This window comes from Pipistrellus hanaki, assembly GCF_964339955.1.
Source record: "Pipistrellus hanaki genome assembly, chromosome: 5".
Taxonomy (NCBI): domain Eukaryota; kingdom Metazoa; phylum Chordata; class Mammalia; order Chiroptera; family Vespertilionidae; genus Pipistrellus; species Pipistrellus hanaki.
In genome coordinates, this window is record NC_140507.1 from 84,435,310 (window position 1) to 84,448,716 (window position 13,407).

General features: G+C 38.3%; 1 protein-coding gene across 1 annotated transcript in view; it reads left to right on the forward strand.

Annotated features, from left to right (window-relative positions):
* Positions 1-13,407, forward strand: part of PIWIL2 (piwi like RNA-mediated gene silencing 2) — a 65,168-nt gene that overhangs the window by 15,119 nt on the left and 36,642 nt on the right. Inside the window, exons 10-15 of the mRNA XM_084884441.1 lie at positions 6,999-7,187; positions 8,055-8,139; positions 9,009-9,098; positions 10,481-10,621; positions 11,856-11,969; positions 13,029-13,217. Coding sequence (XP_084740567.1) covers positions 6,999-7,187; positions 8,055-8,139; positions 9,009-9,098; positions 10,481-10,621; positions 11,856-11,969; positions 13,029-13,217 — 808 coding nt within the window. The remainder of the gene's footprint in view (positions 1-6,998; positions 7,188-8,054; positions 8,140-9,008; positions 9,099-10,480; positions 10,622-11,855; positions 11,970-13,028; positions 13,218-13,407) is intronic.

Here is a 13,407-nt window from a genome sequence, read left to right on the forward strand (position 1 = left end):
TGAGGGAAGGTTCTTTTTTCTCCACATCCCCTCCAGTACTTGTCATTTGTTGAAAGCCATTCTGACAGGTGTGAGATTGTACCTCATTGTTTTGATTTGCATCTCTTGGGTGCTTAGTGACTTTGAATATGTTTTCATATGTCTCTTGGCTTTCTGAATGCCCTCTTTTGAAAAGTGTCTAATTAGGTCCTTTGCCCATTTTTTATTGGATTATTTATCTTCCTTTTGTTAAGTTGTATGAGTTCCTTGTAAATGTTGGAGATTAAAGCCTTATCAGATATTACATTGGCAAATAGGTTCTTCTATGCAGTGGGCTTTCTTGTTGTTTTGTTGATGGTTTTTTTGTTGTGCAGAAGCTTTTTATTTTTTACTTTAAAAAATATATATTTTATTGATTTTAGAGAGGAAGGGAGAGGGAGAGAAAGATAGAAACAACAATGATGAGAATCATTGATTGGCTGTCTCCTTCATACCCCCCACTGGGCATTGAGCCTATAACCTGGGCATGTGCCCTTGGCTGGAATCGAACCTGGGACCCTTCAGTCTGCAGGCTGATGCTCTTTCTATTAAGCCAAACCAGCTATGGCTGAAGCTTTTTATTTTGATACTAGAGGCCTGGTGCACAAAATTCGTGCACGTGGGGGGGGGGGGGCGTTCTCAGCCCAGCCTGCTCCCTCTCACTGTTTGGGAACCCTCAGGGGATATCCTACTGATGGCTTAGGTCCGCTCCCCATGGGCCTAAGCCGAAGTCTGGCCACAGAGGCTCGGAGCAGGCATGCCTGTGTGTTGTTCTCTCAGGCTCGGGGCCACACCTGCATGTTCTCTCATGCTCGGGGCTGTGCCTGGCCCCTCCTCCTGTCCAGTCGTCTCATTACCATGTCCTGGCCTAATTTGCATATTACCTCTTTATATATTAAGATAGTCCCATTTGTTTATTTTCTCTTTAGTTTCCATTGCCCTAGGAGCTGTATTGGTAAAGATATTGCTATGACAAATATCTGCTATTTTGTTGCCTATGGCTTCTTCTAAGATTTTTATAGTTTCCCATCTTATGTTTAAGTTCTTTATCCATTTTGAGTTGATTTTTGTGTATGGTGTAAGTTGGTAGTCTAGTTTCATTCTTTTGCAAGTATCTGTCCAGTTTTCCCAACACCATTTATTGAAGAGACTGTCTTGTCTCCATTGTTTGCTCTTGCCTCCTTTGTCAAATATTAATTGAGTGCCCTAGTCAGTTTGGCTTAGTGGATAGAATGTTGGCTTGCGGACTGAAGAATTCCAGGTTCAATTCCAGCCAAGGGCACATGCCTGGGTTGTGGGCTTGATCCCCAGTAGGGGTCGTGCAGGAGGCAGCTGATCAGTGATTTTCTCATCATTGATGTTTCTATCTCTCTATCCCTCTCTTTTACTCTCTAAAATTCATAAAAATATTTTTTAAAAGTATTAATTGAGCATACCGACTTGTGTTGATTTCTGGGTTCTCTGTTCTGTTCCACTAGTCTATATGTCTGTTCTTGTGCCAGTACCAGGCAGTTTTTAAAACAGTGGCTTTGTAGTATAGCTTGATATCTGGGATTGTGATCCCTCCAACATTGTTCTTTCTCAAGATTGCTGCAACTACAATATTTGGGGTCTTTTTTATTCCAGTTGAATTTTTGGAGAATTTGTTCTAAGTCTTTAAAGTATGTCATTGGTATTTTAATGGGGATTGCATTGAATTTATAGATTGCTTTGGGTAGTATGAACCTTTAAACGATGTTGATTCTACCAATCCATGAACATGGTGTATTCTTCCATTTGTTCATGTCTTCCTCTATCTCTTATTTTAGCATCCTGAAATTTTCTGAGTACAGGTCTTTTGTCCCATTGGGTAAATTTATTCCTGGGTATCTTAATTTTTTGTTGCAATAGTAAATGGGATTGCTTTTTTAATTTCTCTTTCTGAGTTCATTATTGGTGTATAGAAAAGTCATAGACTTCTAGGTGTTAATTTTGTATCCTGCTACATTGCTGGATTAATTTATTAAGTCTAGTAGTTTTTTATGGAGTCTTTGGAGTTTTCTATGAACAATATCATGTCATCTGTGAAAAAGGACAGTTTTACTACTTCTTTTCCAATTTGGATGCCTTTTATTTATTTTTATCTGATCGCAATGGCTAGTACTTCCAGCACTATGTTGAACAGGAGTGGTGAGAATGGACATCCCTATATTGTTCCTGTTCTTAGGGGAGATGGTTTTAGTTTTGCTCATTGAGTATGATGTTGGCTGTGGGTTTGTCATGTATGGTTTTTATTATGTTGAGATATGATCCTTCTATTCCCACCTTGCTGAGAGTTTTTATAAAGAAAGGGTGTTGGGCAAAAACTGGTTTGGCTCAGTGGATAGAGTGTTGGCCTGTGGACTGAAGGGTCCCAGGTTCGATTCCGGTCAAGGCATCTACCTTGGTTGCGGGCACATCCCCAGTACTGGGTGTGCAAGAGGCAGCTGATCAATGATTCTCTCTCATCGATGTTTCTAACTCTCTATCCCTCTCTCTTCCTCTGTAAAAAATCAATAAAAATATATTTTAAAAAAAGAGTGATGGATTTTATCAAATGCTTTTTCTGCATCAATGAATATGATTATTTGGTTTTTATTTCTTAGTTTGTTTATGAGGTGTATCACATTTATTGATTTGCAGATCTTGTACCATCCTTGTATCCTCAGAAATTATCCCACTTGGTCATGGTGTCTGATCCTTCTAATGTAATGCTGGATCCGATTTACTAGAATTTTGTTGAGGATTTTGGCATCTATGTTCATAAGGGATATTGTTTTTATCTGGTTTTGGGATTAGGGTAATGCTGGCTTCATAGAAAGAGCTTGGAAGTGCTCCTTCCTCTTGAATTTTTTTGAATAGTCTGAAGAAGATAGGTTTTATTTCTTCTTTGAATGTTTGATAAAACTCCCCTGTGGCCCTAGCCGGTTTGGTTCAGTGGATAGAGCGTCAGCCTGCAGACTGAAGGGTCCCGGGTTCGATTCTGGTCAAGGGCATGTACCTTGGTTGCGGGCACATCCCCAGTGGAGGGTGTGCAGGAGGCAGCTGATCAATGTTTCTCTCTCATCAATGTTCCTAACTCTGTATCCTTCTCCCTTCCTTTCTGTTAAAAAAACAAAAAACAACAAAAAACAACAACAAAAAAAACCCAATAAAATATATTAAAAAACAAACAAACAACAACAACAACAAAAAGCTCCCCTGTGAAGCCGTCTTGTCCAGGGCTTTTGTTTGTTGGAAGTTTTTTGATTACTGCTTCAATTTCCTCCATAGTTATCAGCCTATTCAGATTTTTTTATTCCTCCTGGTTGAGTTTTGGAAGGTCATATTTTTTTAGGAATATATCCATTTCTTTTAGGTTGACCCAGTTTGTTGGGTTAGAATTGCTCATAGTATTTTTTTACAATACTTAATATTTTTGTGGGGTCTGTTGTTATTTTACCTCTTTCATTTCTGATTTCGTTTATTTGGGTCCTCTTTGCTTCTTGGTAAGCCTGGCTAGAGGTTCATCAATCTTGTTTATCCTTTCAAAGAACCAGCTCTTGGTTTCATTAATCTTTTGTATTGTTTTGTTGGTCTCTATGTCATTTATTTCCACTCTGATCTTTATTATTTCCTTTTTAATTCTTCAAATTACAGAGTTATATGGTTTATTACCAATCTTTCTTCCTTCCTTCCTTCCTTCTTTCCTTCCTTCCTTTCTTTCTTCCTCCCTTCCTTCTTCCTCCCTTCCTTCCTTCCTTCCTTTCCTTTTCTTTTTTTTCTTCTTCCTTCCTTCCTTCCTTCCTTCCTTCCTTCCTTCCTTCCTTCCTTCCTTCCCTCCTTCCCTCCCTCCTTCCCTCCCTCCTTTCCTCCCTCCCTTCTTCCCTCCCTCCTTCCTTCCTTCCTTCCTTCCTTCCTTCCTTCCTTCCTTCCTTCCTTCCTTCCTTCCTTCTTCCTTCCTTCCTTTCCTTTCTTTCCTTTCCTTTCCTTTCCTTTCCTTTCCTTTCCTTTCCTTTCCTTTCCTTTCCTTTCCTTTCCTTTCCTTTCTTTCTTTCTTTCTTTCTTTCTTTCTTTCTTTCTTTCTTTCTTTCTTCTTCTTTCTTTCTTTCTTTCTCCCTTTTTTTTCTTTTCCCTTCCTTCCTTCCTTCCTTCTTTCCTTCCAGGTTGGCCTGTAATGCTATCTATGAACTTCCCTTTTAGGACTGCTTTCACTGTGTCCTAGAAATTTTGGATTGTTGTGTTTTCATTGTCATTTGTTTCCAGGATGTGTTTTATTTCTTCTTTGGTCTCTTTGGTAATCCACTCTTTGTTTAATAGTGTGCTATTCAGCCTCCAAGTGTTTGAATTTTTATGATTCTTTTTATTGTAGTTGATTTCTAATTTATGCCATTGTGATCTGAGAAGATGCTTGATATGATTTCAGTCCTCTTGAATTTGGAGAGACTTTGCCTGTGTCCCAATAAGTGGTCTGTCTTTGAAAATATCCCATGTGTACTGGAAAAGAACGTACATTCTGTAGTTTTGGGGTGGAATGTTCCAAAGATGTCGATTAAGTCCATCTGATCTAGTAAGTCATTTAGGATTGATGTTGCTTTGCTAATTTTTTGTCTAGAATATTATCCAGTGATGTTAATGGGTTATTAAAGTCTCCTACTATGGTTGTGTTGCTGTCAATTTCTCTCCTGATATCTTCCAGGAGTTTTTTTTTTAAATGTATTTGGGTGCTTCTGCATTGGGTTCATAAATGTTTACCTGAGTTATATCCTCTTGTTGTATCGACCCTTTAGAATTATTAATATGAAGTGTCCTTTCTTGTCTCTTGTTATGATCTTCACTTTGAGGTCTATTTTGTCAGATATAAGTATTGTTACCCCAGCTTTTTAAAAAATTTTGTTTGTCTGATAGATATTTTTCTATTCCTTCATTTCAGTCTGTGTAAGTCCCTTGTTCTGAGGTGGGTCTCCTGTAGATAGCATTTATATGGGTCATGTTTTCTTATCCATTTATTTGATTGGAGCATTTAATCTATTTACATTTAATGTTATTATTGATAGGTACTTGTTTGTAGCCATTTCTGTACTTTATGCTTGTGTTCCTTTTTTCCTTTATATTTCTTCTTTTTACAGCATTCCCTTTAGCATTTCTTGCATTGCTGGCTTTGTAGTGATAACTCCTTTTGCCTTTTTTTTTTTTTTTTGTCTGCAAAGCTGCTGATTTCCCCTTCAATTTTGATTGATAGTCTTGCTGGATAGAGTATTCTTGGATTCAGTCCTTTGCTTTGTATCACTTTGTATACCTCCTTCCATTCCCTTCTAGCTTGATGTGTTTCTGTTGAGAAATCATTTGATAATCTGATGGGGGATCCTTTGTAGGTAGCACTCTGTATCTCTCTTGAAGCCTTTAAGATTCTCTCTTTGTCTTTAACATTTGCTGTTGTAATTATGATGTGTCTTGGTGTGTGTTTTTTGAGATTCATCTTGCTTGGGACTCTGTACTTGTGTAACTTTTTTCTTCCCCATATTGGAAGTTTTCTGCCATTATTTCTTCAAACAGATTTTCTAATCTTTGCTGCTCTTCTTGTCCTTCTGGCAGCCCTTTTATACATATGTTACTTAGTTTTGTGTTGTCCCAAAGCTCCTTTAGGCTCTCCTCCTGCTTTTTAATTTTTTTCTCCAGTTGCTGTTCAGATTGGGCTTGTTTCTCTACCTTATCTCCTAACTCACTAATTCAGTCCTCTGCTTCTTCTAGCCTTCTGTTGAAACCTTCCATAGTTTTTTTTTTTTATTGTAGCTATATCATTTTTTATTTCTTCCTGAATTTTGCATATGTTGTTGCTTTTCTCATCCATCCACTGTATGAACTGTATTACCATTACTCTGAATTATTTTTCTGTCATGTTGCATGCTTCCGTTTCACTTATTTCCTTTCTTGGTGATTCCTCATTTCTTTTCCTCTGGGGATTGTTTCTAACTATCACCAGAAGATTCAAACATCAAGTTGTGTGGGTCTGGGCCGTGTGCATTGGGAGTTTCGCACCACCTGAGTGTCACTGAAGAGCTCCAGCACCAAGACATGTGGCTGCCATGGGTTGGTGGGAGCTGCACTGTCCCAGGATTAGAGTCACTGGCACTCAGTGTGGCCTCGTGCGCACACCTAGAATTAGGGACCCTGCCTGCACTGTACTGAAAAAGAGACCCCATGGCGTGTGTCAAAAATCAGAGTCCCCTAGCGCGCACTAGAAGTCAGAGTCCCCCTGTGCCTGCACTGAGAATTGAGTATCAGAGTCTCTGTTGCTTGGTGTGGCCTTGTGCCGAGAATCAGGGTCCCTGTGTGTGCATGCGCCAAGAATTGGAGTCACTGGCCCTTAGTGTGAATGCACTGGGGATCAGGGATCCCAGGCGCGCCTGATGAGAAACAGAGTGAAGTCACTGGTGCTCAGTGCTGCCTCTTGTGTGGAGAATCAGGGTCCCTGGTCTGCTTGGGGAACTGGGTTGCCTAGTCGCACTGCATTGGCAGGAGGTCCATTCCTGTGCTGCAGAAAACAGAATTCCGTGTGTGCTTGCCAAAAATCAAAGACAGGCGGCACTGCCACCCTGTGTGGGCATGGAGTTTGGTCACATGATTGTGTTGCAGGAAATAGATTCCCAGTGTCCATGCATGTGCTCAGGCTCAAATTCCCATAGCGGAACTGCAGCCCTATCACTGGTTTTAAGAATACAGTGAATTTTATTCATTTGTAGTTGCTGTTTTTCAGTTGGTTGTTATCCTTTCGCTATTTTTTGTTGATTGTTTTTATTTGTTTTTGTGATGTTAAAAAGAGAAGAGTTGAGTTCCTATCTCTTAAAAGAGACAACTGGAGCCTTTCGGTGCTATACAGCTGTGAGTGTACCTCTAAAGTACTTATTTGTATCACCAATCCCTTTCATATTGCTCTGTGTATATACAAAAGTGATTCAAACGTCTTTTGTCTCTTTCCAAAGGCATGCCATGTATCAGCAGAATAAAGAAAACTTCCAGGATGAGTGCACTAAGCTTCTGGTTGGCAATATTGTCATAACCCGATACAACAACCGTACCTATCGGATTGATGATGTCGATTGGAATAAGACTCCAAAAGATAGCTTCACAATGTCTGATGGGAAGGAGATCACATTCTTGGAATACTACAGGTAGAGAGAATAGCCTGGGCGTGGTTGGGCGGGGACATAGTCTGCCATTCTGTAGCAGCATATTGAGTTCCATAGTGGCATACAGTGGGACACTTTTAAAAGAATTACATTGGTAATGCACATAAGAATGAATTTACTCCTTTGTGGGATTGGACCTGATTATGCTACCCTTCTAGTTTCATTCCTTTTAGTAAGTACTTTTGGAAGTTATTCATAAATTTATCTCATAGGTTTGGATTGTATTTCCTTTGCTGGTTTGATTAGAAGTCTGGTTGGAGAGATTAAATGCAAATCATTAATCATTCAACTATCATTTTGCCTTTCTAGTTGCCTAAGCCCTTTAACCTGATGCAGTTTTAAACAGTCTTTCTAAGAGGGATGGGGGTGGGGTAGTGGGTAAGGTGACCAGACGTCCCACTTTTGGTGGGACAGTCCTGATTTTTACCAATTTGTCCCATGTCCCACAGCGTTTTTAAAAAGTCCCGATTTTTTGAAAGATTCTTTTAAATCTTTTGGACTTTTTTAAAACGCCCCGGGATGCAGGACAAATTGTTAAAAATGGGACATCTGGTCACCTTAGTAATGGGGGAATAAGGACACATATGTAACACCTTAATCAATTAAGAAATTTAAAAAAAATAGTCTTTCTGTGGCCATTAGCCTGTTTCTCCTCTGTTTAATTGCAACAATAATTTGAACCTACATTTTCCAGTTATATAAATATGCTATGATGAGTTTACAGTGGGCCCTTGACAAGGGTATTAGGCAAATTTGTACCTCAGTCTGGTTTTAAGAGACTCAGATTATGTTGCTATGAGAGTAGTGATACTGCTTTTGAACCTTTTTCCTGCTTTTGTCCTACTGTAGCAAAAACTATGGGATTACAATTAAGGAAGAGGACCAGCCACTGTTGATCCACAGGCCCAGTGAGAGACAGAATAACCAAGGGATGGTGAGTGAGGGGTACCCATCGGCCGCTCTTGGCCTTCTTCACAGCCCTAGGCGCCAAGGAGCAATGGTTACAGTGTGCTTGGGGAAGCTGTTGCAGAGTTTTGTCTGTCTCCTAGCCATAGGTGCTACCTCCATAGGACTTGCTTTTGAGATTTACACGAGAAGCTAAATATTCATTTGAGTTAATTAGATTAAGCATTCAGCAGAATTTGTTGCAAAAAAAGATTAAAGCACTGGATTCATTAGGGAAGTTTTAGACATTTTAAGAGGACTGGGGCCAGAGCAAAGTGCCTTGACACCTGACTCTTCTGTTTTAAGTGTGAGTGCTGAAGATTGATAAGCTAAGATAAGGTGGAGGCACCAGCTTGGTAGAATGTGTTGTCTTGGCTTGTCTGGAGGCTCAAGAAGATTGGAAAAATTTTTTCTAGTTCTTGCTCTCCTTTTGATGCTCAATATTTTTTCTTTTACCTAATACAACAGCTATGAGTATTGTGACTGAAGGCAAAAGGGTAAAGTACTTACGGTGTTTCACTGCCCTTTGGGGTTTTATATTCTTTAGTTTAGGGGTGTCGAACTCAATCAGAGAAGGGGCCAAAATCTAAAATCCAGCCTAAATCGCGGGCCGAATGGTTTACTGAACAGTCATAAACTGACAATGTCATAAACTGACAGCGGAGTGCAGTGATGACAGCGCGGTGCGGGCCACATTGCAAGGCCTGGCGGGCTGGATTTGGCCCGCGGGCCTTGTGTTTGACACATGTGCTTTAGTTTGCCAGTGATAGCCCTGCAGGGCCAGCACTGGGGATAGCATGTCAGAGAACAGGATCCTCTTTTCCTGCTTTATTTTCCCTCTCTGTTATCTATTCAAAGCTGCTGAAAGGTGAAATCCTGCTGCTGCCTGAGCTTTCCTTCATGACTGGAATCCCTGAGAGGATGAAGAAGGACTTCAGGGCTATGAAGGTGAGAAATGCCTGCTCTGAGTGGGAGACCTTTTCAAGAGAAGATTGAGCTAGAATTGTGCTAGGTTTGCATCTTTACCTGGGCAGTTTCATTCTTCCAAGCTTTAGTTTTCCTCTTTGTAAAACATGATCCATCCATCTCCCTTCTCACACACTGGAAAAGCCAATCAGAGCTTCCTTTTGAAGGTTCTTAGAACAGTAGAGTGACTGGAACATAAGGTAAAAGGAAACATAATTCACTCTTTCCAATTAGATAGATGACTGCAAACTGGTCATTTGATCATAAATGAGATTCTTTGGGAGCACTACATTTTTTTAAACATTTCTATAAACCCTTCAGTTTATTTGAAGGGATGGAGGAGTTAATGTAGGAAAAAGCAAGTCAGAGGATGAGGTGAGAGGACAGTTTATCTTGTGGGGCCTGGGAGTATCCTGGAAGTTTTAGGCTCAGTTTCTGTAGGAAATGGGAGCAAAGATGGGTCCAGACTCCTGAGTGCTTCATCTCCACACTCTGCTCCTGGGGCTTTCCACACTCAAGATACCTGCTGCCTCCCTTTGCCAATCCATGTCTATCTTATCCTGGGACCTTGTTCTTCTCAGATGCCACATATTATTTTTAGTAACATCATAAAGCATCTGAAGTGATGCTTAAATTCACGTAGGAGTTTTCTTTTTTATTTACCTTCTGATACTTGTGCTTTTAATATGTGGGTCAAGGTTTCTTCCTTACAACTACCAGTTGCTTAATGACTTTATAATCACAAAGCTATCTTTATAGTTCCATAGACTTACTGACCCTGACTGCCTCCCAGGGAACAACAGCTGTATAATTTATTAGTCCCAGAAGAATAAAGAAAGAACTCACTTATATGATTCAGAATCTTCATACAAACTTGTTAGATATTCATTCAACAATAAATACTTAGAAAGCAACTACCCTGAACTAATCTCTTGACAAAAAAACAATAACATGTTGACATTAAAGGGCTGGTCTTTAATTTTGTTTTGTTTAGCTGCGTGTCTGGCACAGGGCATTTCCCCCCAAATGTTAAATAGGTAAAATCAAACCCCCTTTGCTCCTGTTTCATAGAATCTTTTAGAAATCTTAAATTTAGAACATAGCTTTGAAAAAGAGATAAGACTTAGATGCCATGAGGGAGAAACAATAACATTTAAAATTCTTGTATGATTTAAAAATTTAATCTTACACTTTATTGACATTCCTGAGAGTATTTATTAAAGTCCTTAAAGATATTTGAAAATTTCTACAGATTTGAATGTGAAGGAGGTTTCTTATGGAACATTTATGGTTCATTGGGATTTATTTAACCTCATATTGAAGAAAGTAATACAACTAATTATATCCATTTTAATTTTATTTAGGATTTGACCCAGCAGATCAACCTGAGCCCCAAACAGCACCATAAAGCTTTGAAATGCTTGATACAGAGAATTTCGAAGAATGAGATAGCCAGTAGTGAACTAACACGTTGGGGACTCTATCTGCAGGATGATGTACATAAGGTAACCCAGAAGATGTGATGGGGTAGGAAAACAAGGATTTCAGAACTTTGTGAGACTAAGTGATAACTTCTTAGCTTATCTTTATTTTGGAGTTCTTGCTGTTAATTTCTAGTCAGTTACATAGCAAAGGAATATTGACTTAAATTTTATCCATTTTCAGTTTTCCAGTCCAAATTACTTTCATAAGCATAAGATGAGTCTGATTCTTTACACTCTTGCTAATAGGAGTATTGTTATTCATTGTTAAAATTAAAAAATATTTGATCATAGATAAAATACAATCTTTAAAAAAAAAGGAAACAGTAAAAGTCATACAAAGTAAAAATTCTCCATAATTACACTTCCTCAGAAATAATCACTACTGAGTGTGGACTCATTCAGTTTTGTATGGTGTGTATCTTGCAATTTATTTTTTTGCAAAAACAGGATTATATTACATGTAGTTAAAAAGTGATTTTAAAGGTTGTAAAGTAGTCCATCGTACTGATATATCATTAGCCTAGTTATCTTTCTATTTAGGGGAAACTGATTTGTTATTCTTCACTTTAATTTGTTCTTTCATTATGTTTATGCCTTTTCGTTTCAGCTTTCTCTTTGTATAAAGTAGAATAGTAGTTTATGTTCAGCATTATTAAGAAACTTTACCTTTAATTTTTTTAAAATATATTTTTATTAATTTCAGAGAGGAAGAGAGAGGGAGATAGAAGCATCAATGATGAGGGAGAATCATTGATTGGCTGCCTCATGCATGCCCACACTATGGATCAAGCCTGCAATCTGGACATGTGCCTGACTGGGAAACGAACCCGTGACCTTCTGGTTCATAGATCACTCAACCACTGAGCCATGCTGGCTGGGCTTTTCTTTTAATTTTCAAATTTTCCCTTAAAATATATTTAAAGATTATGCTCCTGTTAACTTTAAAATTATAGTTATTTTACATGTATTCTCTGCTTCTAAAAAGATAATGTTTTCTAATCCCTTTGTTAGGAGACCGTGTTGGAAGCTTCAATAATTAAACAGCAATGCCTGTAAAAATTTTACCTGCATATGTCCAGGATTTTTATTGACATATTCTCACTGCTAGCAGCTTCATTTTCCTGCCATTTCTAGAAGTTGTAATGGGCAAGTCTACGTTGTGGAGCTGACCAGACCCCAGAGAGAATAATGTTAGTGTTTTCCTAAATAGTGTTTGCAGATGGCTCATGTTATAGATACTTTCTTTTCTGTTTAGATTGAAGGACGTGTTCTTCCAATGGAAAGAATTAACTTAAGAAATACTTCATTTATCACATCTCAGGAAGTAAACTGGATTAAGGAAATAACCAGGGACCTTTCTATCTTGACTGTAAGTGATTTTCAAGGTGGTAAAGAGAAGACCAGTATTCCTAAAATGGTGGAAATTAGGAAGGGGGAATGGTTTAGGGTCCTCTTTTTGAGAGAAAGTTTCAACTGAATTCCCATCCTTAATTATCAACTAAACAGGGTCCTTTAAAGAGAGTAAGCTATTTGATAGATTAAGAGTTGTTAGAGGTAAGCCCTTTGTTTGATCATGGACTTAGGAAAAGAACATAAATTGCATATAGCGCCAGCCTACCGCTTACTCTTTCTTTTCCCCATTTTCCCTGGGAGTTCCTAGAAGGTGTTTTTGTTTGTTTGTTTGTTTTTAGAAGGTGTTTTTATTCGTGAGACAAGCAGAATTAAAATTTTCCTACCAAGAAAACCAAAGAACAAAATGGTATATATTATAATTATTTTGAAATGCTTCAGCTAACTTGGACTTTATAGCCACACAAAAAGTACACATCTGTTTCTAAAACTTTTCATTGAAATACAATATATTTAAAGAAGAAAAATACACTTTCAAGTGTATAGCTGATGAATTTTCACAAATTAAATAGACCTGAATGATCCACACCAAGGGTTAAGAAACAACTTTACCAGTGTCCCGAAGCACCCATCCATGCTGCTAGTTACTATCTACCTCTCACCTGACACACCAAGAATAGCCACTACCCTGGCTTCTCACAACATAGATTTGTTTCAGCTGTTTTAAATCATACAGTAAACATTCTTGTATGTCCAGCTTTATTTCTTTGACCTTGTATTAGTATTACCCATATTATTAGGTCTGGTTTTAGAGCTGCTCTTCTCGTTGCAGTATAGTATAGTATAGTATAGTATAGTATAGTATAGTATAGTATAGTATAGTATAGTATAGTATAGTATAGTATTCTGTGCCCCAATTTACTTATCACACACATCTGTGTTGTAATAGGAAGTAGATAAGGCAGGACTCAGGCTGAGAGAGTAAAAAGCAATTTATTTTCTAATAATATTTCCGAGATATGAGTCTGGAGTGTTCAAGTTATGGGAAGTACTAAAAGCAGCTTGTGGTTGTTCCTAGGTCCCCATGCACTTCTGGGCACTCTTTTACCCAAAGAGAGCAATGGACCAGGCCCAAGAACTAGTAACCATGTTAGAGAAGGTAGCTGGCCCCATTGGCATGCGCTTGAGCCCTCCGGCCTGGATTGAACTAAAGGATGATCGAATAGAGACCTATGTCAGAACCATTCAATCCATGTTGCGAGCTGAGGTAATAAATTAATTTAATTTGAGTAGATTTATAGGATGCATGTTCTAAAACACTTTGAATACTTGATTTTATTTATTTTTTATTTTTTTTAAACAGATTTTATTTTATTTATTTATTTATTTATTTATTTATTTATTTTTAAATATATTTTTTTATTGATATTTTACAGAGAGGAGGAAGGGAGAGAGAT